The sequence below is a fragment of the Hoplias malabaricus genome, chromosome X2 (assembly GCF_029633855.1).
Source record: "Hoplias malabaricus isolate fHopMal1 chromosome X2, fHopMal1.hap1, whole genome shotgun sequence".
In the NCBI taxonomy this organism is placed as follows: domain Eukaryota; kingdom Metazoa; phylum Chordata; class Actinopteri; order Characiformes; family Erythrinidae; genus Hoplias; species Hoplias malabaricus.
Window position 1 is genome coordinate 11557440 of NC_089819.1, and position 23257 is coordinate 11580696.

At 37.6% G+C, this 23257-nt stretch overlaps 1 protein-coding gene across 1 annotated transcript in view; it reads left to right on the forward strand.

The window, feature by feature from the left end:
* LOC136677500 (coiled-coil domain-containing protein 60-like) overlaps positions 1-18188 on the forward strand; it is a 35425-nt gene extending 17237 nt beyond the window's left edge. The window contains exons 7-14 of the mRNA XM_066655062.1: positions 4907-4997; positions 5637-5841; positions 10828-10918; positions 11248-11325; positions 11809-11946; positions 14158-14307; positions 15326-15515; positions 17222-18188. Coding sequence (XP_066511159.1) covers positions 4907-4997; positions 5637-5841; positions 10828-10918; positions 11248-11325; positions 11809-11946; positions 14158-14307; positions 15326-15515; positions 17222-17329 — 1051 coding nt within the window. The 3' untranslated portion in view covers positions 17330-18188. The remainder of the gene's footprint in view (positions 1-4906; positions 4998-5636; positions 5842-10827; positions 10919-11247; positions 11326-11808; positions 11947-14157; positions 14308-15325; positions 15516-17221) is intronic.
* The last annotated feature ends 5069 nt before the right edge of the window (positions 18189-23257 follow it).

The following is a 23257-nucleotide window of genomic DNA, read 5'->3' on the forward strand; positions in this document are numbered from 1 at the left end:
GCGTACATTTATTTAGGGATCTGTCCACAAACAAAACTAATCAAAGCCACAGTTTGTGACCTGCCTAAATCAGAAAATATAGGATAAAATGTACACTTTTGATTTTTATCAATTTAAAGTGCTGAGACTTTAGAATTATACCACCCCCTGGTCTGAGTATATACAGTTACAGCGATGGACCTGCATTTAAGTGAGAGCATAATGGCAAGGTAAAAAAAAAAACATGAGCACAGAGAAATAAAATTTCTGAGTTTAAAAAATATATATATATATATATATATATATATATATATATATATATATATATATATACATACAGGTGCTGGTCATAATATTTAGAATATCATGAAAAAGTTGATTTATTTCAGTAATTCCATTATTGTAAATCCATTGCAGGTGTTTTGATTAGTGTGTGGCTTCAACATTGAACCTTTTCACAATGTTCTAATTTTCTGAGATACTGAATTTGAGGTTTTCATTAGTTGTCAGTTATAATCATCAAATTAAAAGAAATAAACACTTGAAATATATAATAAAAAAGTTGGAATAAACAAAACAACATGTACAGACGTTTTAGGCACCTGAGAAATTGAGATTTTAAAAGCTATTTATTTCCTTTAAAAAAGAAGAAATCCCTAAAATTAGAATAAAAACAAGTAACATTGAGAAACGATATATTGTTGGTCAGTGTGTTGGTTTAGCCCTTTCCAAATCTTTTTGGACATTTTTTTTTGCTTTATTTATGTTTTTGTGTTTATTGTAATTATGTATTACTTTATACAACCACATTTTTTGATATGACGATTTGTTTTAAATAATCATAGTCTTACAGTAGACTATAATAAGATCCGTACCTTTTGTGATCTGAAAATTGCACTCTTGCAAATTTTGGGTGAGATATAAAAGTTTGTAATATTTTATCCCTATTTAAAATAAGCCTATAATTCTGAAGTGCAGTCTGTTAATCCTACTCATGACTCAGGACACTGCAGAGTTTCCAGTTTTCCTTCATTCTACAAGGCTGATCCAGGTGATTATGCAGTTCTTTATATGGTGTATGTGGGCAGAGAATACTTACACCCTGCCCCAGAGTCCATGCTTTTCCACAGTTTGTGATTTTGTTAAGCACTCATTTACATATTTCCAAATTTATCAAATCTCAGAGATGGCAAATTTAGGCCCATAAAGTAAAAAAATTCAGAATGCTGTTTAGGGATAATTAGAGAAGCCAGGCATTTGGGATGTAATCCAAATAAAATGAAAGTCAAATAAATAAATTGCAGCAAGATTTGTCGAAAACATTACTTCTACAATATAAACGTGTCCCTATGTATTTAGGAGTATGCTGCAAATTCAGAGATTCTGATACATTATATGCCTAAATGTTTACACACAAAGTGTACACCAAGTCCTTGAAGAATTCTTCTCAAATTAGAAGGATTAAAAGTATTTTTCACCCTTTTGATACTGTTCTTCAGTATGCAGGACAAAAGGCAGACTTTTAGTCTTTAGAGAGCTATCACTGTGCTGTGGCTGGTGTGTTAGAACGCAGTGTTTGGGTCAGACTCAGACTATACCAGGCTTCCTCCCTTAGGTCCAACAGTGACCTTAATAGCACTCAGAATGTTTGACCTTGTGTGAAATAAAAGTTGATATAATGAGGACAGGAGCTGCATTTTATTGTATGTAGAAGGGTGGGTTTGGAAGCGGGTAGCATGTATAAACCTCATGGTTGCAATTAGAGGTGTGTGTTTGTGTGCAGTTTGCAGTGATTTGCTCAAATTAAAAAACAGCTTATTACATGAAAAGAAATGCACTTTTAATAATAAAAAAGAAAACAATAAAATTATTGATATATATAAAACAACATATAGTGAGGAAGTTCTCCATACTTACTATAGGTTCCCAAAATTCTGAATTATGTTCATGTATACCAGTCTCATCAGTTAATTATAATCTGTATTTAGTTGTTAGAGAAGGTAATTTATCAGACTGTGCTTGAATAATACCTTTATTCCCCCACCTTTGGCCTAATCACTTGATCCTACAAGGTCCAAGATTCCATGATTACATTCCCATTATGGAACTGAATAGTGGATGGTCACTACTTCTGAATAAATCTTTTATCATTATCAAAGTACTGAAAAGAAAATCCAATATGCATGGAAGAATTTTCATTCATTAGGCTTCAAATGTCCACTAGAGGCTCCTAGTGGTCAAAAGGTAAATAAACATAAATTAAAGGCTCTTTAAAGCCTGTGTATTACTTTTTTTTACTAGACACTTTAAATACTGTATATTGTGGTTCAAACCTTAATATGTGCAAAAATTCTAACTACGATACAGTGCTATTAAATTATTTGGAAAGATGACCCCAGATGGAGGTGATTAATGTTTACATTCATGATCCCACATGACTCCATGTTCGGGAAATACAGTGATGAGACCAATTGCTTTTAATTGGAGCATCGGTTGCCCTGCTTTTTGCGCATTTAAATAATCATGTCCGTAAATTTAAAAATGGAGAAGGATAATGTGCTTCAGTGGGGTCTTTTTGATTGGTCGATATCTCATATAGACATTTTGATGTGGAATCTACTACCATAAAACATACTGATATTTATAGCAGCTTCAAGATGGCTGCTGGTGTTCTAAGCGATGTGCTGATTTACTCTTGCAATTTGGTACAGTCGTAATAGGTGTGGTATAAGCTTCATCGACTTGATAGCTACATTAGCCTCATAGCTCCAGTGCAAAGCTAAAGAAGCAAATATCAGACATTAAATATGCCTTGGTTGATAAACTACATTTTGTTGAAGTGGAAATATTTTCTGTCTATAACTTTAAAAGCTTTAGAGAGCAGTGAGAGATGTAGTCATGTTGGTCATAATGAATAGTAATGTAGGCTACTAGGAGCAAGTCATCTGCCAGGGAGGAGAGAAAGAGCAGTGTTATAAATATTAGACTGACAACAGTGGATTGGCCCATATATTGGAGAGAAGAATAAAGGGAGAGAAGAAAGCTCGAAAGGAAAATGGAGAGAAAGAAAAGATTATAACTTATCTCCTTGAGCTACAGGCTAGAATTAGTGATAAACTAGAGAGAGAGAAAGAGAGAAATTGTGAAAGAGGTGCAACTGACAGAGAGAAGGGTGGAACGTAACTTCCATTCAAGCCTGCAGGGCTTCAGCCTTCCACAATCCAATTTCCAATAAAGTTAAGCTTTATGGAGAAGTGCTACAGCACTGCACATAGCAGATATTACACACAGTGATGAAACTGTAACAGCCAGTGTCACAGTATAGACGGAGGAAAGGGTCGGGGTGAAAGAGAGAGAAATGAGTTTTCATTTACTTGAAGGGGGTGGGGGTGAGATTGCATTTTCTTGATTTATAATGTTAAACATAGGTCTCATGGAATGTAGGTATGCTAATTTTTTTAGCCATGCTACATATTTTGTCCATTTTGGTCTAGCTAGTGATTTTTTTTAAATCTGTAAAATGAAGAAATAAAACATGGACCAGTTCGCACAGGTTAGCTTTCCAATGTATTTATGTGACACTGGTTGTTATTGTCTCTTTACTATCTATAATATCTTCTATGTGCAGTGATGACATTGTAAAAGCCAGTGTCACATGCCACTGTATAAATGGAAAGAGAACAGATTCATCTTTCATTTTAACACATTTCTTAAGCTGTTAGCTAAGCCACAATTAACAATTGTTAGCATGGCTAAAACTGTCTATGTTCTAATATTCCTATGTTAAACCTTTGGAATCAAGATAATGAAATATCATAAAAGTCTATTTATATTATAATTTGATCCTTGACTGTTTCACATTTGGGGTAAAGAATTAGATTTAATGTCAGGTATATTGAAAACAATTTTCCAAATATTTTGGTTTTCTGCATTAATTTTTAATAAATTTTTATACTGGGTGGCACAACTGGTATTGTAATTGTCACACAGCTGCAGGCTCCTGGACTTGCTGCTGTGTCTGCATGGGTTTCCTCTGCGTGCTCAGGTTTTCTCCCAGAGTCCAAAAATATAAGTTGTTAAGTGGATTGGCTATGCAAAAGTGTCCATAAGTGTGAGTGAATGTGTGAGTGTGTGTGATGCCCTGTGATGGTCTGGTGTCCTGTCCAAAATGTGTTCTTGCCTAAACCACAATTATTCCGGTTAGGCTCTGTACCTACCACAAGGTTGAACAGGATAGATGGGTTGCAAAAGATGAATGAATGAATGAATGAATATTAATACTGTGATGGAATGGCACTGGGAACTCACCCATGGGAAAAGGCAGGGGCAAGTTGATGAGTGCATATAAAGAAACAACACATCATTTTGTGAAGTGAATAAATTCTATATTTAACGGCACAACTAAGCATTGCATTACCACAGAGAGATCTGCGTTTCAATCTCCGGTGATTCCTTGGACCTCTAAGGTTGGAGATCTTGGGAAAGATATTTCTATTCACTCAAGTAAACTCAAATTTATTAGTTGAGGAAGCAGATATAGATTGTGGGTTTTTTTTCCTCGTGTTGATGAGACTTGACTGTGGAAACATAGGGCTGAAACATGGGGCCATTTAAATGTATGCTGTGAGGAAATTTAAATATATAATCATACCAAGCCTATACAGACAGATGTAATGTTCAGCACCTGTCAGTTGAGCTGAAGCTCTGTTGTATTCATATGTAAATAAAGAAGATAAAAGAAAGATAAGACAGATTTTACCAGGGCTCTGTAAGTAGCAAGAAGTTTGTAATATTTCAAGTCTTAATGAGAACAGATAAGAATAACTGGCTTCAACTTCTGCATTATCATTCTCTCTCTCTCTCTCTCTCTCTCTCTCTCTCTCTCTCTCTCTCTCTCTCTCTCTCTCTTTCTCTCTCTCTCTCTCAGGGACCCTGGTAGTAGCAGAAACACTCTGAAGACTCTGAATAAAGAGAAGGCGATAGAGGCCAAGTGGGAGCAGTTTATATCTCCACCAAAGGTTTTCTGTCTCTCCCAGAGTGGCTCTTTAAACAGCAGTGTTTGTGTGGTTATAGCCTGTTGTTTCCCCATAAAGCCTTACAATCCCCAATGCTTCACAGTAATGGAGATACAATACGTAGAGTTTACTGATGTGGATGACTTCTAGTTTATCAAGGTGTCTACTTGCTGCAACAAAAGGTGTCAGAACCAATAATTGTATCTCCATTTTTTTTTTTTTTTTTTTTGGCGGGTGGTGGGGTGAATTTTAATTCATGTTGTCACACAGTTTGAACATTTTAAGAGAAATGGACCGATACAATTGGACAATATTATTGGAAGGTTGATGGATGTTTAATGTTCTCCCCATGTCCACATGTGTTCCCCCCAGAGTGCTCCGCCTTCCTCCCAAGGTTCAAAAACACATGTTGGTAGGTGGATTGCCACTCAAAATTGACTGGCGCCCCCTACAGGGTGTGTTCCTGCTTTGTGCCCAGTGCTTCTGGGTAGGCTCTGGACACACCATGACCCTGAACTGGATAAGCAGTTACAGACGATGAATAAACGAATGAATGGTGGATGTTTATTCTTTATAAACTTCTTTGTAAAGTTTATTTTTGAAGAAGTAACTTTTCTCTATTTCTCTCTCCCTCGCTCTTAGTCAATGCATCCTGTCCTCAAAGTTTCTCGTGTGTGTCTGTCCCGGAAGGCTCCTTCTTTAAGTGTGCCATCCTCAGTTGCAGTGACCTCATCACTAAGCAGTGGCCTGTCTTCCTTAGTGCAGGATGCCAAAGACCCAGGTGATGTCAACATGTCCAGTGAGGATGGAGAATGTTCAAGTGAGACAGATCCACCGGTTTCTGAATGTAAGTTAAAAAATGTAGTATTTTAAACACCCAGTAAGAAGTGTCCTATGTCACTGATTGTCTGTGGAGTGCCATTAATATCTGTTTATGTTTATGCTCTGAACATTGACTGTGTGATAGAACAATGGCAGTGAGTTTAATTTGACAGGATTTTTTGGAAACCCTTTAAATGAGTGAATTCAGCCAGTTTAATGTAAACGACTGTGGTCACAAACATTAACTTACACACATATAGCGCATGTATAATATTTATAGCAAAGAATAGGCCAGTAGAATAGGATGCTCTGGAGCAGCTGCATATGAGCCTAAGGTTAAGGTCATAGGGGGTCATTGTAACATGGAGCAGTGGAACATTTCTGTTACCTGTTGATACATCCAATTCAGTTTGAAATGTTAGACAAGCTGATGGCAACAAATATTTGGCTAAGTTTTGTTTATTTTGTAACCCATATAAGAATCTCCACACATGCTTTATACTGTTCTCTGGTTAATTAAACAGGCTGTTTTTTTGTTACTGTGTTTTTAAGGCTTGTGCATATTAATTTGGCAGTAGACACATCACCTGAACAACAGAACATGCAAATCCACAGAAGCTAAGCTGGTTTGGGCCTGAGCAGTACATGAATGTAACATCACCAAGGAAACCCTCTGTCTGCTGGAAGTGGTGTTGGTAGAGCCAGCAGGGGCCCAAGTGCAGTAATGAGGACACTGTACTGAGCAAATGTATTATCTTTCAGATGAGACATAAAAGTGAGATCCTCTTTTCTCTCTCATCTTCTTGCTACAGAAAAACTGATGTACAGATGGTGAGCATTCTATGAATATTGGCTGCCATCACGTTGTCCAGCTGGATGCTGTACATTTGTGGTTGTTGAGGTGACTCTGAAATGCTCCTAAGAATATAGAGAATTTTGAATATCTAGAAAAGCACCAAAAACAGTCATCATTATTGCTTCATCATTTGAGCTGAAACACTCTGTATAATGTCAGTGTAAATGTGTGACACTAGACTGCTTATATGTAAATAAGATATGAATTCAAAAGATGCTAGTTTTGTAGCTGGTTTTGTTACTATAGTATGTAGTGTGCATTTTGAATTCAGTGCAAAAAACCTATAAGAAAATTCTATACAATAGTTTCTGTATTGGAGTGGCACAGTGGTGCAGCAGGTAGTGTCGCAGTCACACAGCTCCAGGGACCTGGAGGTTGTGGGTTCAAGTCCCACTCCAGGTGTCTGTCTGTGAGGAGTTTGGTGTGTTCTCCCAGTGTCTCATTTTCTGCCACGGTCCCAAAATTCACGTTGGTAGCTGGATTAGCGGCTCAAAACTGTCCATGGGTGTGAGTGTGTGCCGCCCTGCAAGGGATTGGCACCCCCTCCAGGGTATGTTCCTGCCTTGTGCCCAGTGATTCCGGGTAGGCACCAGACCCACCGCAACCCTAATCTAGATAAGTGGTTACAGATAATGAATGAATGAATGAGTTTCTGTATTGTGTGGTTTCATGTGGGTGGAACTTGCAGTTAGGCAGTGAAACACAAGGGAAGACTATCTGAGCTGTCACTGTTTATTATTTTCTGCACTGCACAATGCAGTGATCATTTTCCTTGTTGACATGGTAATAATGAATGGAAAGTGCATTAGAGTTTGAATTATGAAGTCGCCTCTATTACCACCATGGTTCAATATCCACTGAACATTGTCCTTGCTCAGGCATTGGTTTCCACACAGTTTACAGGGACTGATCCCTTTCTTTGGCCCCACCAACACCACTTCCAGTTGCCACCCTAGGACGTCTTTAACTACTGGCCAACCCCAAACCTATTTAGCTTCAGGGGATTTTGTGAAATATAAGTGCTGTGGCTGCAAGTTTTCTTGGCTAAATAATGATCCATGAAATGACGTGGTACCAAAATTTGACATTCATTAAAGGAGGGTTGAAAACCAGAATGATCAATACTAATGTCTTTAACCTTTTAAGTGGTTGAATGTAAACAGATTTCACAGAGCTTGAGACCTGCTTGCAGATGAATTGGGCCAGTCAGAATCAGCTAAACATCTGTGTGCTGTGACATTAGAACCACTTTTCACTGACAGTTCGACAGCATGTTCAGACCTCAACACGTTCAAACCTCCAGCTAGAAAATGCAGGTTATTTATATGTAACATAATGCATATGTAAATAATCACAATTATTTAAATGCAGTCATTTTATTGGGCATAAAAATTGCATTAAAATATTTAGTCAAGATGTTTAGCTGCTCAGCCAGCAAATATTAAACCTTAAAAGAGGCATCCAGCCCTTCTCTATATAAATAAACATCAGCATTCTCTAGCGCCGCCTACAGAGCAGGGTGGGAAATTGCGTTGGTGTTGGATCAAAACTGCCTTCGCTTGGAGATTTGCTTTGTGTTTATTTCTTTATTTATTTATTTTTTAATGCAAAGCCTTTGCCAGTTATTTAATACCCAAAGAAAGACGCCTGTAATCAAAAGACCTGTTAAAGCTTCTTTTGGTTTAGCCAGTTAATTGAGGAAGCTACTAATCCTTCAAATTTAAGCGTGAAATCCGAGAGCTGGCCTATAAAGATATCTCTCTCTATTTAACTTTTATTGTTGCTGTTTAAATAGGCTGAGGCTAAAACTTTTATTTTTTTATTAGAAGAAAATCTTTGACGAGGACCAAATCAACAAAGCTATCTCTTTTTTGTATAGAGCTTAATGTATAATAATTAAGTCCCAATCCAAAAATATTGTCCTTGTTTTTAAAAGATATTATATCCACAGTGTTTAAAATGAGATCATTGGAGAGTTTTATGAAGCCTAATGTCTGCCAATTCATCTCTTCTTTATTGCGCTTTTAATTTGTGTCCCCGTATCGACCCATTTTTAATTTGACAAGCACTTCCCATTTCTCCTGAAGATTCATGAATTTTCTTCTGGTTAATTAAGTGTCATGATGGAGAAAGGGGAGGGTCTTTGTAACTATAAATGTTTGGGATTTAAATTGATTTGAATATGGAGACTGTGAATATGCACACTGCTGTCTAAACTGGTCTAAATTATTTAATCTGAATAAGATCTGTCCAGAAAATAGACCATCACTTAAATTGTGTTAAAGGATTTTACCAGCAGAGGGCAATATAAGTTCATTTTGTGTGGCCCATGCACCGCTTTCATCTTCATATGTTCTGAGGTTTATATGTTCTGGGTTTTTTTCCTGATTTTTTCTAAGTAGATATATACCATCTATTTGGGCCAATAAAGGATAGAAGTCTTAGTGCTGAAAAAAATACAACCTGAACAAATAGGATGTATGGTGGTACACAACTGGCCTTCATTCATTTTCATTGTTGGTAGTTCTATGTTTAACATCTAAATCCAAAGAGTTATTTACGGTGTCTGCTTATAACTTAAAGGGTCTACATCATTTATTGTACATTGTCGTGATATACGCTGTTAAAGTATTTATTCTGAGTTCTGTTCAGTACATATGGAAACTTAGCTGCCATATAAACTTAAGCCACTTTGAATTCAATGTATTTGTGATGTCACAAATTCTCATCGGTCTGCATATATCCACCTCTGGACAGTTTAGTTCTGACACATTTAAGTTACAAGAAATTAGGCAGAGTACATGGCAGCCAAAAGGAACCGAGCTCAGATGTTGTCACTGAGCATAACACAGGCAAATGAGCCTAACATCTTCATGCCCAATGCTAGGTGTAGACTAGATGTACCCAAAGCCCCTCCAGCATAAAGGCTGTGGAGCAATACAATTGCTTTATTTGTAGAAATGGAGATCTATCCAAAATGTGTAGGACAAGATGGATTGGTGTTCGTGATCCAGAACTAATCATCCACCATAATCGCCTGAGTTCACAAATGTTTTTGTTGCTGAATGCTGTCAAATCCTCAACATCTATTGTATAACCTTTCTAGAAAAGACTAATTATTGAGTTTGTCCTCGTTATTTTAGAAGAAGAGACATTGGGGTAGTGGGGGTCCACAAAACAAGTGGACATATCTGTTTCAAAGGCACAGTACAAAACCACCTTCTGGAGGCTAAAAAATGATCACCTTAAAAGAATGTATGGCTTTATATGGTAGAACCACATGTCTCTTTCATGCATGAACTCCACAGAATTTCTAGAGAAATTCTGGAATATTGGGTCTGGAGATATCTCGGAGTGGTCTTTCACACACCCAGCTCATAGCAGGAGATCATCTGTGTCAGGTGCACTCTTGCAGTGGGAAATGAAACATGTGCTTTAGATGTGCAGCAGCTGTGCAGCACATGCAGGAGAAATTCTGGAACATTCCCTGCGTCGTTCTCACATGCGCTGACTCTAACTTTACCCCAGAGTCTTTGCTAGGGCGCTACTAGGATAAAGTCCAGGACAGATGTTGTGTGGGGCACATTCACACATATAGCTCATCCGGGTAAACTCCGGAACATTTCAGGATTACTGTATGAAAGGGGCAATAGAAACATGAAGTGGAAAATTAATACCTGCAGGAAAGATATAGGATATAGGCTCTTTAATGATGTCCAACTTGTAAACTGCTTTCTTTGGTGTGCCATAATTTTCTCATTTCCTTTTTAAAAACAGATCTCATGTTGTACATTGCTGGATAACAAACTACCATTAAAGGGCCTGTTTTATTTCTTATTTTGTCTGAAATGTGTTGCATTTTGTTTGTATTTATTTGCCAAATGCAATCACAGACATATTGAAAGACTCTGTATAATTTCATTGGTCCTTGGAGTGGATGAGTATAAATTATTGTAGCCCCATTCTTATTGTACTATTTATTTGGTGTCATATAGATTTCTGTTTGCCTATATGTTGTTTTTTATGCCATTCAGCCATTAAAACATTAGTAAGCTCAGGTACTATGTATAATGACTAATTCTGGATTACAAACTCCACTACAGTCAAACTCCACTCATATCAGTGACTGAATGTAGCTGAATTTGTGTTTTTCAGACTTGCAGAAGCTACTTGAGGAGGTACACAAGAGTGTTGCTAAAGAACTATATGGCACATCCGAGATGGGGGGCAACATTAAACCTGATCGGTATACTTTCATGGGCTACAGTTTTAACTGCATACAGTTATTCAACTATGTCCTCCTTCCTAATGTATCCTACAGTGTGTTGTGCAACTTATATGTCCCAGTTATAGTTTTCCTGTATCGTGTTGCATTGTGGGTGTAACAAGTTACTTCGTGTACTGCCCTGTACTGTAGTTTTTGTTATAGAGCAATCCTATACTGTCAGCATTGAAGTTAAAACAGGCCACACACTGTTATACTGAAAGTAGATGACTGCTTAATTAATGTATTCTGAACCTGAATTTTAATGCATGACCTTTTGGACTTCAGTTGGTTTGTGTGTTTTCCTCCAGTGATGAGTCTCTCAGATGTGACCCCTCGGGACTGGACAGTGCTGTCACTGGAAAAGTGGACATGCAGAGACCAAAGAGGTTGGTCTGGCTTGTCCCTTAGCACAAGAAATCATGCTGGATCTGGATAGAGCCTTTTGCAGGCTGTCTGCAAATCTGAACATAGTCTTCAATCTCTTTGTATGCTGTATCATTCAAATTACTGGTGCAGCAATCCCTATGAAAACAGCTCCATCCCTTTATCCCTACTCCACAATATTTTAATATTAGCACTAATCATTGCAGTAGGTAGTGCCATGCTTAATGCCACATTAGTAACTCAGATCTGTGTACATGCCTGGTTGCTATTAAAAACAACCAAAATTAAGTTCTATCTTAAATGTCCTATGGAGGAATGGACAATACTAGACCAATAGTATGATTTGTTATTAATGATAAAAGTAATGATATACATTTCTGAATACGTTATTTCTGTTATTTTTGAAGTGTTCTTCATGCTGTGACATGAGTGTTGCTCAATTAAAAAAAAAAACTTATTTATCAGCTTCCTCTTTTTCTGACCAGTTCCCCGACCAGACGGCTTGCCACCACCACATTTAGTCACAGGAAAGCAGCCATGTTGGGTGAAATAAGGCAGGCATTTGAAGACAGGGCAGAGGAGTTGGCACTTAGTTTAACTGATACTCTGGAGCGCAATGCCAAGTGAGTTTCTTAAAATGAGTCAGTTTACAGCATGGTTTTAAAACTATAATCAGATTAGACCCATATATATATATATATATGTATATGAGACAGTGATTTGTGTTTTGTATTTTGTTATTTGTTTATTTTTAAGTTTTTAGTTAACTTTTTGTTAACTTTTTGATCGTTGGTTTACACACAAGGAGTTACAATGCTGTACTATGATCAATACCACTTTATTAGGGAAGTCAAGTATGTGTTTCTAATTCTCTCTCAAAATTCTCGACAAACGCATGGATGTTAATCCACAAATTAAACACAAATCACAAATACATTTCATTCATTCATTATCTTTAACCGCTTAACCAGTTCAGGGTCACGGTAGGTCCAGAGCCTACCTGGAATTATTGGGCACAAGGCGGGTATACACCCTGGAGGGGGCGCCAGTCCTTCACAGGGCAACACAGACACACATTCACTCACACCTACGGACACTTTGGAGTCGCCAATCCACCTACCAACGTGTGTTTTTGGACTGTGGGAGGAAACCGGAGCAGCCGGACACAGGGAGAACACACCAACTCCTCACAGACAGTCACCCGGAGCCAGGTCCCTGGAGCTTCACTGTTTACAAATTGTTATTTCTCAATCTGTCTCATGGTCTGCAATTTGTACAAATATTGTTTCATAAAATGCACAAATACATGTGTTTGGTTTTGATAGATATATCATCATTTTATGTGAAAATAAATACGTTTGTTAAAATGTACACTGTATATATTTGTAAAGTCACGGTCTCTAAAATGTATATATATAAAGTTGAATCTGGATTTGTGGATCAAGTCACTCGTCTGCTTTCCCTGACGTATATTTGTTCATTTCCTCTCACGGGTTTATGGATTTTGAGACTTTCCTTTCGCATTTGACTCGATCCGTACACAAATGTGGCCAGCTGGGGAACTGCTGTTTTAGCGGGGGGTGGAGCCACTTTAAGTAATTGCGCAACATTTAATATGGACGTTTTGAACTCCATGTCAGACAGTTAGGGGATCACCGTGGGACGCTTTTAAAGGTGTCCTAAATTTAACGACGGACTGCAGACTAGGGTTGTCAAATAAAATACTTCAAAATCATCCCGTATTTGGAAACTAAATGCCATGTTGTGTATATGACTGATACGGGATGGATTGTGTTTCGTATTTTTGAGGTTGAACTGTTAATTTGGTGATTTGATTCCGACAGATGCTGCTCTCCCTCAACCAGAGGGAGGGGCAGGATACCCCAAGGGCCCTAAACAGAAAATGCGCTTCTTATTGGTCATCACTTTTATTTAGCCAATCAGGAGCCAGAGTTTGCCGTATATCATTTACTGCGGCAGCCAATGGAGTCACAGTCCCGGCTACAGGGGGTTGGTTTGCAGCGGCCATGAAAACAACAGGTCAGTCCTGAAACCCTGGGGAAAACAACAGTCCCACCTAGCGGTGGCTTGTTCGCCTGCTGGCTACGTTTGTGTGTGGATCGTGTGAAATGCGAAAGGAAAGTTTCAAAATCCAAAACTCCCCGAGAGGAAATACACAAATATACATCACGGGAATCAGGCGAGTGACTTGATTCACAAATGCAGATTCAAAACTTTATATATACATTTTAAATTTGAGACTTTGACATTACAAATCTATATAATGAGGCACGGTGGTGCAGTAGGTAGTGTCGCAGTCACACAGGGACCTGGAGGTTGTGGGTTCGAGTCCCACTCCGAGTGACTGATTGTGAGGAGTTTGGTGTGTTCTCCCCGTGTCCGTGTGGAATTTCACCCACAGTCCAAAAACACACGTTTATAGGTGGATTAACGACTCAAAAGTGTGTGTTGCTGTGAAGGACTTTTGTAAGCTGTATTACCACCTTGCTCCCAATGATTCCAGGTAGGCTCTTGACCCACCGTGACCCGGAACTGGATAACCGTTTACAGATAACGAATGTAATGTAAAAAAGTGTATTTATTTTCACATTAAATTATGATATATCTAAGAAAAGCATAGAAATGTATATATGAATTTAACTATATTTGTACAAATTGCATACTGTGAGACACAAATTGGAATGTATTGATTTGTGAATATTGAAACATATTTGTGACTAGTGTTTAGAGTTTAATTTGTGGATTGACATTCACACATTTTTAAAGTATTTTGAGACTAACCTCTCCATACTCTAATGTCTGTCTGTCTCTAGGAGAAGATGGAGAAGTGGAGTTCAGAGATACCAGTTCCTGTCAAAAATGTCTCCTCATAGATCCCTCTCTTCACCTGTTTGTTCTGTAACACAAAGTGAACTACAGTCCGAGAACTCTGACACACCAGAGAGACCCTACAGCACCCAGTGGTGTGTATCTGTCTTTTTTTTAAATACCATAATAACATAAATATAAATGGTTACAATTTAAAAAATGAATATAGGTTGAGCATTTAGGATTAACACATTTCTAGGTGTTTGAAGGATGTCACAGGTCTGAAAATACAATTATTATGTTAATTATTCTCCAGAATCTGCTCAAGAATTTCTGCTGTAGGGGTTTAAGTTGATGCTCCTACACAGTTTGATGGTGTGTTTAATCTTAAGGGCATCACTTTAGAACTCAGTAATCCTTGAATCTGTGTGTCCCTCTCATTATCCACACTTGCGGTTTTGCTTAAGCAGACACTGGTATGACGTATTTCTGAAATCTTAAGTGCATAAGTGTTCAGGTTTCTACATGACAAGCAGTAGCTCCAATTATTGGTCAATGCCTTTTATATTTCTGAAACAGTGTAAAAGGGTGTTGGTACTGCTTCAGTGTGCTCTTTGAGGAATGTGCCCTTGAGCTGTGGGCTTTTGTATATTTGCGAAACAAAACACATTGGATGCTTATCGGAAAGCAGATAATAGAGCACACAGCACACAAAACCTGATGCCTAACTCAACATTAACACCATCATTAAGAAATTCTAGCAGAGAAAGTACGTCCTCCACCAGCTGAAGAAATTCTATCTGCCTCAGCAGCTGCTGGTCCAATTCTACCCAGTGGTTATAGAGTCCATCATCACCACCTCTGTCACAATGACAAACTTCAGCATATCATCAGGATTGCACAAGACCGGTGTCAACCTGCTTGATCCGCACATCTCCAGATCCAGGAAGCATGCCGTAAAAACACAGCTAAGGTTCCACACCCTGGCCATCACCTGTTTCAGCTATTCCCCTAAGGCAGGCACTTTGGCCAAATGAGGGTTAAAACAACAAGAAAAGCCGAAAAGCTTTATTCTTCAAACCATCACACTCATGAGCAATTACGGTTATAACAATTATAGCACATTCTCCTCTTGTTCTGAAGAGGTCATGAGTGTGCTTGTTCTTGTTCCAGGCTCTCAGTGTTGCTCAGAAGCCTTCCATCTCACGTAATCTTGGACAGGAAGATGATGAGTGTGCTGGAAAAGCTGAAGCGTTTCACGGCAGAGCGCACACTGCGGGTCCGACCACACGTTTTTCTCCAGGTCCTAGGCTCCCTCCAACCGTGGGAGCTATGCTGGCCTGACCTATGTGTAGCTATAGAGGTAATACACTCAGATATACAGTGGCACAAACATCAGATAAAAGCATTTAGGGGCTACATTTACAGGACCAATAGAATAAGACACTCTGGAGAAAATGCACATGATCCTAAGTACACAATGTCCTCTTTCTAATGTCAGTTAGATGTGTATAAATCTTCCCAAACATCATGCTGTGGGAGTAATCTCGCTATGCATTTAACATCAGTATCTGACCTTAGTGAGTCTTTTTTTTTCTTCTAAGTGTGATCTTTAAATTCAAAAGAATGGCCAGATCAGCAGATGGCTCACATGTTGTTTTGCGCACTGATCATCAAAATATTATGAACATCTCCTTGTTTCTGCACTTGCTGTGCATTGTCTCAGCTCCACTTACCATACAGGAGCACTTTGTAGTTCTACAATTAGAGACTAGTCCATCTGTGGCACTGCATTCTTGCTAGCCCCTTTTCACCCTGGTTTTGTGTCATACAGAGCCCAGAAGAGTTTGTGAGTGAGAAAGTGTTGTCATGGTTCCACCACTAGTCTGAGAATAGTCCACCAACCAAAAATATCCAGTCAACAACATCTAGTGGGTCACATCTAGTGCTAGAGGAACACTGTACAGCAACAGATGAGCTACTGACTCTGTCTTTGCATCTCCCTATGAAGTACAAGTGTCTAACTGAGTGGACAGTGAGTGAACCAAGCTACACTGCTGTGTCTGATCCACATGTACTCCACAGACTAACACACTACTACCACATCAGAGTGTTTTCTCTGTGGTTGCCCTGTGGAGGGTACTGACCACTGAAGTACAGAGTGAAATGGGGCAAACAAAGTATGAAGAGCAACAGATGGATTACAGTCTGTAATTGTAGAACTACAAAGTGCCTCTGTATGGTCAGTGGAGTTGGGCGTATGAACAGTGAGTGTAGGAACAAGGATGTAATCATAATTTTCTCATACGAATGTTTGTATTACCTGTGTTTATTGTTGCAGCTACCATGGTGATATAAATGTGCTTGCAATTTCTCAGCCTACCACTAGGTGGTAGGTATCCTTTTTTATTGGACAGAACTATTTAGTTGTTCATCCTGTATATAACAGTCAAACACATACAATGTTAAAAAACACATTCTAACAAGTATGTGATGAATTAAGAAGTTAGTGAGAAAAGAATAAGTGGTTTCAATTGCTTCAATTCAAGCTTCAGTTGCATGGTAACAATATTAGCGTCTTCAATGCCCGTGTAAAATTTCAGACTCCAAACACATCTTGTCTGATTGAATAAATTCTGGGCTAAAGGAATAAATAAAGGGGTGTATTATGACATTTTCACTAAACTATTCCTCTAAATATACCATGCACATGGTTTTAACTTGCGCTTATCTTTCAATTGCTGGTCACTTCTTTAGATCTCACATAAAATATCCACTTATTGCTTTGACATTTAACAAAGTAATCACAATAAAATTAGATATATCTAATTTTAGATATATAATAATATAATAGTTTCATATATCTGTGTCATCTGAGAGAGTGAGGGATTGCCAGTTAAAACTGGTCTTCAGTGTGTGACTTTCTGAGACAAGTCCTGTGAATGCTTGCAAATGAGAGTGAAATATAAATAAGGGCCCTTTGTAAAGAAAAGTTTATTTGTCATTCTCTCTCTCTCTCTCTCTCTCTCTCTCTCTCTCTCTCTCTCTCTCCCCATCCCCTCTCTGCAGATAGTGAGGCAGTATGCTGTAAGGATATCTACAGAGGAGTATGATTTCTGGCTGCGTACCAGAGTTAATCTTCCTCAGACAAAACACAGCATAAAAACCAGAAAATAAAATAAAAATAACTTTCTTTATTACTTGATTGTTTTTAGGATAAATAAATAAATACACAGTAGTTGTGTTTAAAGATATTACTCCAGCAAATAGTACTGTACAATCTAGTATTCAGCATCAGTTGTTGTCTATATTAGGCTCATGACTCTGGCAGGAAGAAAGTACACCCACTATCAAAATTAATTCATTTAGATGGAAGCCTGAATTTTTATTTTTTTGTACTGTTTCTATGTTTTCATTATTACATGTATTTCTCTCTCCAGAAACTATTCATTCTACGGTTTGGTGTAAAAAGGATAAACTGTAAATTCATTTCTTTGCCCAACTATACTCTCTTCACTGTTCTACCTGACCCCGCCTCTTTTGGTCTGTGATGAGACACATTGAGATGGGCCACTCTTTTCCAGCACTGAATTTCCAGGCAAGCATCTGTTCTCTACATCAGCCAAAACATGCTTACTTTGTTTATGCACTGCTAGAAAAATAAATGGGATTCTTGAAATACACTGCTGTTTTTCCCTATAAGCAAAAAGTGTCAAATCCAGATACATTTTACTTTCCCTACTGGATGTCACTGGATATTCTATTACAAGGTTATTTAGCAGTCAACATATAAATAATGTTACATTCTGGTTAAGGAGTTTGGTGTGTTCATCCTTTGTCTTTGTGTGTTTCCTCTGGGGACTCTGGTTTCCTCCCACAGTCCAAAAGCACATGTTGGTAGGTGGATTGGCTATTGAAAAGTGTGTGATGCTCTGTTTTGGACTGGTGCACCATCTGGGGTTCATTCCTTGCACTCAATGACCCATTGTGACCTTGAACAGTTACTGAATATGAATGAACAAATAAATTAATGAATGAAAGTTAAATAAAATGTATAGATTTAATTACATTATTTGTTTCCTGACCTATGCAATACACCACATATTGACAGTGAAGTAATTTAAGATACAGTCTCTGGGCTCAGGGGCTTGTAGCAGTTATGGTAATGTGAACAATAAATGGTGCTAAACCACATAACTAAAATCAGAATTAATTAATTTGCATGTGCAAAAATATTTGCACAAAAACATAGCAACTTTGTGACATTATTGAGATCTGTGTGTATTGCTGATTTATTATTATTTTGGTCTTACTAAGCATTTCAGTTTTCAACATCCAAAGCATGCCTCTCTGTTCTTAAGCGTTTTCACGGTCAGTCTTAAAGAACATGTGAATGAAACCATCAGTGCCTATTTGTGAGATAAAGAGTGTTTCCAGGTAGTTAATGCAGATGTTTGTGTGTCCACTCTAATAGACTATAGCCTGGAATTCTCAGCATCAGCAAAACTGTTTTGATGTAAAGCAGCTTTTCTTATCCAGAATGATAAGATGTGTTGCCTTTAGCCCCAGAATAGTGTTACCAAACACTCCAGTGAGAGTGTGTATGTGTGTGCGTATAGTGTGAGTAGTGTGTGTGTGGGTTGGGGTGGGGAAGGGGGGGGGGATCAAAGATCTCAGACAAACATACCCACAGGCCTGTTATGGGTAAAAGTGGAGGGGGAGGGGCTGTGACTGGAAATGTCTGGAATGTCTATCTGTTTCTGGGTCCTAACATGCCTTAGCCTTTCATTTAGGCCTAGTTCAGAGATTACAGTCCAGCTGGATACTTTGCCAGTAGCCATAACTCTCTCTCACATTAACTACACTAAGCTAACTAAAGTTAACTCCCATGTCGCATCAGTCAAAAAGTTGTAGGGGTATATTTAAGGGTCAGTGTTTCTCTTGATTTGACTCATGACAGGAAAACAGTAATATCATAGACTGGGTATTAATGTACATGTATGAAATTATTAAGACAGTCTTAAAATGGAATGGAATGAAAATGATTAGTGTAATAAAATGGAATATATAAACAAATATTAATGTTGTAAGTAAGCTTAAGCTAAATAAAACAAAGTATAAGCTGTTTAAATGGCTGTAATAAAAATGTTAGTATTTTTTTTTTAATTAACTTACTATAGTTAATATATCTGTGTTTCAATAATTAAAAAAAAAGGAATTGGCTCAGAGGGGGTGTTTGTGCATGTGCCTGTGGATGTTACATTTAAGGTCAGGAAAGAGTGACCAATGAATGGCTAATGAATAATTGAATATCCATTTTAGTTCAACATTGATATGTACACTTAATGAGTGTATGTGTGTGTTTGGGCGCGTGGGTGTGTAGGTTTGAATAAGTGTAAAAGAGAGAGTGTGTGTGTGTGTTCTAGAACGTTCAATGTGTCCTTGTTCCTTGGCCCACTGGTCGCCTCCTGTGGAAAATTAAATATTTACTCTGCATTTACTGGCAGCCTGGCAAGGAAAAAATGAGCCTGCTTCAATGACCTGGGTTTGTATGTATGAGTAAAAGGAGTTTAATGTGAAAATCATAATGACCCTGTCTCTAGAAACTTCTTACTGGCCACTCTTTTGTTGTTGATTTGGTTTAAGTAATGAGCTTTACTGTTTGCTGGTAGTAGTAGTAGTAGTGGAAGCATTAGTTTTCCTGGTAGTAGTAGTAGTAGTAGTAGTAGTAGTAGTAGAAGTAGTGTTGGTAGAAGGAGAGGAAGCAGTAGTTTTCCTGATAGTAGTAGTAGTAGTAGTAGTGGAAGCAGTGGTTTTTCTGGTAGTAGTAGTAGTAGTAGTAGTAGAAGTAGTGTTGGTAGAAGGAGAGGAAGCAATAGTAATCATAGCACTAGTAGGGTTAGAAGAAGTATTAGTTGTAGTAGGGGAAGTAGCAGTAGAAGTTGTCATAGAGGAAGTAGTAGGAGTAGCAGTGGTAATGGCAGTTATATTCATATTAGCAGGCGTAATAGTAGTAGTGTAGTATGTTCTCATCTGAAAATACCAATAACATTTCACGTCATTCTATATTACATTATGTTAAATTCCATACACTTTGCCTCATTATATATCATTCCATTGTGTGTTTTTTTTTTTTTTTTTTATCTACTGACAAGCACATTGAATGTGTTGTTTAGGGTTAACGCAAGCAAATCTAATAATCTCTTAATGTGACAGTTTAAGTATCACCACTACCCTGTTTTAACCTGTTCCCTCTAGTACGCTTCTTAGTAGTTATGGCCGTTGATGATTAATTATGCCAGGTACTAAAGAAGAAACCCAATAAAAATATTGGGAAATAGTTCATTTACAGAACACTGTGTTCCTGTACATGCTGACATTTATCTTGTATTCTACCAATCCATGTCAAAAAGTGAGGTGACCTCGGTTTTGACCCTGTGTTTATCACCAACTTGTGCTGGAATATTACACTTGTGTAAATATTGGCATCATTGAATTAGATCAGGGAACACTGGAATACTAAGGAATTGACTAAACAAAGTATAACAGTAACCAAAATGTTTCAGATTATAACGTGCATTAAGATTCCTATCAGCATTTTTTGTTAAACTTGTACAACTTTGATGGTTGAAAACAAAAGGGCAACCATTTTTTGGCCAAGGAGTATATAAGGTTTTTTGAATTATCTACAGTATATGTTTCACCTAACAGTTCAGTAATGTCAGCCAAAGTTAATGTTGTCCTCTTTAAACTTGAAAATCTGAACTGTTTAAGAACTATCTTAAGAATGTCCCATTTAAGCTGGTTTGGTTTGTACTTCCAGACAAGGCCTGAATTTAAGACTAAACTGTTTCCTTCTTCCTTGTACAGTTCAACAGAAAGCACTTTCCTGTATGAAGTCTGCTTAACTATCAGTTCAGTTATTTTAAGTTCATCACAGGGCAGAGATTCCCAAACTTTTTCACTTAAAGGAAATGTTCTGAATGTTCTGTGAACCTGATACGTTTACATTTTTACACCTGCATTTATGGCATTTGGCAGAGGCTCTTATACAAACTGTCTCACAATTGTAACTTCCCTACAGACATGTAGCATAAAAGACATGAGTGTGGAATCAATCTCCAGTCTTCTGCACAGAGAGAAATGATCTAACCCACTAGATCTCTCTGGTTATTTTAATTGTTTTAATGCCATTTCTATGTCATCTTATACAAATTGTTATTTTGTTTTTTCTGTTTATTTATTTTTGTAGTTTCATTGTGCTGTTTCTGTACAGCCCTATAGCACTTTGAATTGTCGCTGTACCATGAGTGGACCCAGGACACTGTTGACTGGACATTTTTGGTTGGTTGGGTATTCTCAGTCCTGAGGGTTTTATAATCAGTTTATAAGCTGATAAGCAGTTATAGAACGTGAATAATTTAACAGAGATAATCAGTTTCCTCTTTGACTCAGTTTGTAAATTAAGAGAGCCAATGTATTTAAGAGCTGCTTATGAAGCATATTTGTTGCTTTGAATGTAAATATTTAGTCAGTGATGTACTTGTGTGTGTATTTTAAACTTAAGAAAGATACTATGTGTCTAAAAATTCATTCATTTCCTGCTAGATGGGTTCATATGATTCATAGGATGTATAAGCACTCTATGTTAAAATCATATCACATACATGTCACATACACATTGTTATATACCTTTGCATATTGTTGCTCTTAGATCAAAACGTATAACTTTCATTCTGAAATTTAAAAACACCAGCTGGTCTGTTCATTCTGTTTAAAGTTCATTCTGAATCTTTCCTGAATAAAGTTACCATTTTGGAGACACAATAGTTTATGTAATAAATAGTAATATGTCAAATATGTATCTTGGCATATATCTTGAAAATGTCAGACCAAACTCTTTTATTTTTATTGTCCTATTCATTTTATTGTCCATTTTATTAGCTCCCTTTTACCCTGTTCTACAATGGTCAGGAACATCACGGAATGGGTGTTATTTGGCTTATGGACCGTTCTCATCACTGCAGTGACACATGGTAGGGATTTGTTTTTAAACTCCTCAGTGTTACTGCTGGACTAAGAATGGTGGTCCTGTGATAGTCCTGGTCAGCGAAGGACAGGGTAAAACAGGGTTAACAAATTATATACAGCAACAAATTCACTACTGACTGCAATTGTAGAATTACAGTGTGCCCCCATATGGAAAGTAAAGCTGATAAAATGGACATTAAGTTTAGAAACAGGAAAGTAACCTTAATGGCTAATTGATATTTACACACATACTGAAAAGGAAAAAAAACAACAACAACAACACTGTACTACAAGAAAAAATGGCCCTTGATTCAAAAGTACAAACAGTGATTAAGGTTTAGTAACAGACAGGTTAGATCCTGCTGCTTACAGTTCAGTTTTAACTGTATATACGTGTTTTTAAATAAGATTTGATTGTATGTAGTGAGTGTTCCAGTAAAGTAACATGACCTCAGTCTTTCTTTCACTGTAATCTCTCTCAACCTCCCGCTCCCCTTTTCTCTTTTCTTCATTCCTCTCTCCTTCTCTCTCTCTCTCTGTTTTTCCACATTTCAGGGTGTGTGGGAGACTTGCCACATAGACAGGAAGTGAAACCATGGCAATCACTGAGTGTGTCACTGGTGACGTCTTTCTCTCTCTCTCTCTCTCTCTCTCTCTCTTTCTCTCTCTCAAATAGACTGCTTCAGGCTTCATCTGTGGCTTTGGTTCAAATTACTCTCTCAATTTCTCTTTAATACACAATGCCTTTTGAAGTGTTAAAGTGGAGTTTACACAGACACATCACATTAACTTTCTACAATATGCACTTTACATGTCACAGTAATATGAGTAAATTATCAGAAAAACCTGGTCAAGTTTTACTTTCCAATTGAATATTATGCCATGGCTATATATATTTCCATTCCCTATAATGTACAGCTTTCTCAGTCATTATTTGAAAACATGTATTTTTTTCATAGCTATATATGAAATGTAGTAGTATCTCTCAGCATGTGTAACTATTATTTGTAGAGTGTAAAGAATTGGTGGCTGGCTTCATAAGCCTTGTAAACATCAAGTGCTAACTTTCATGCT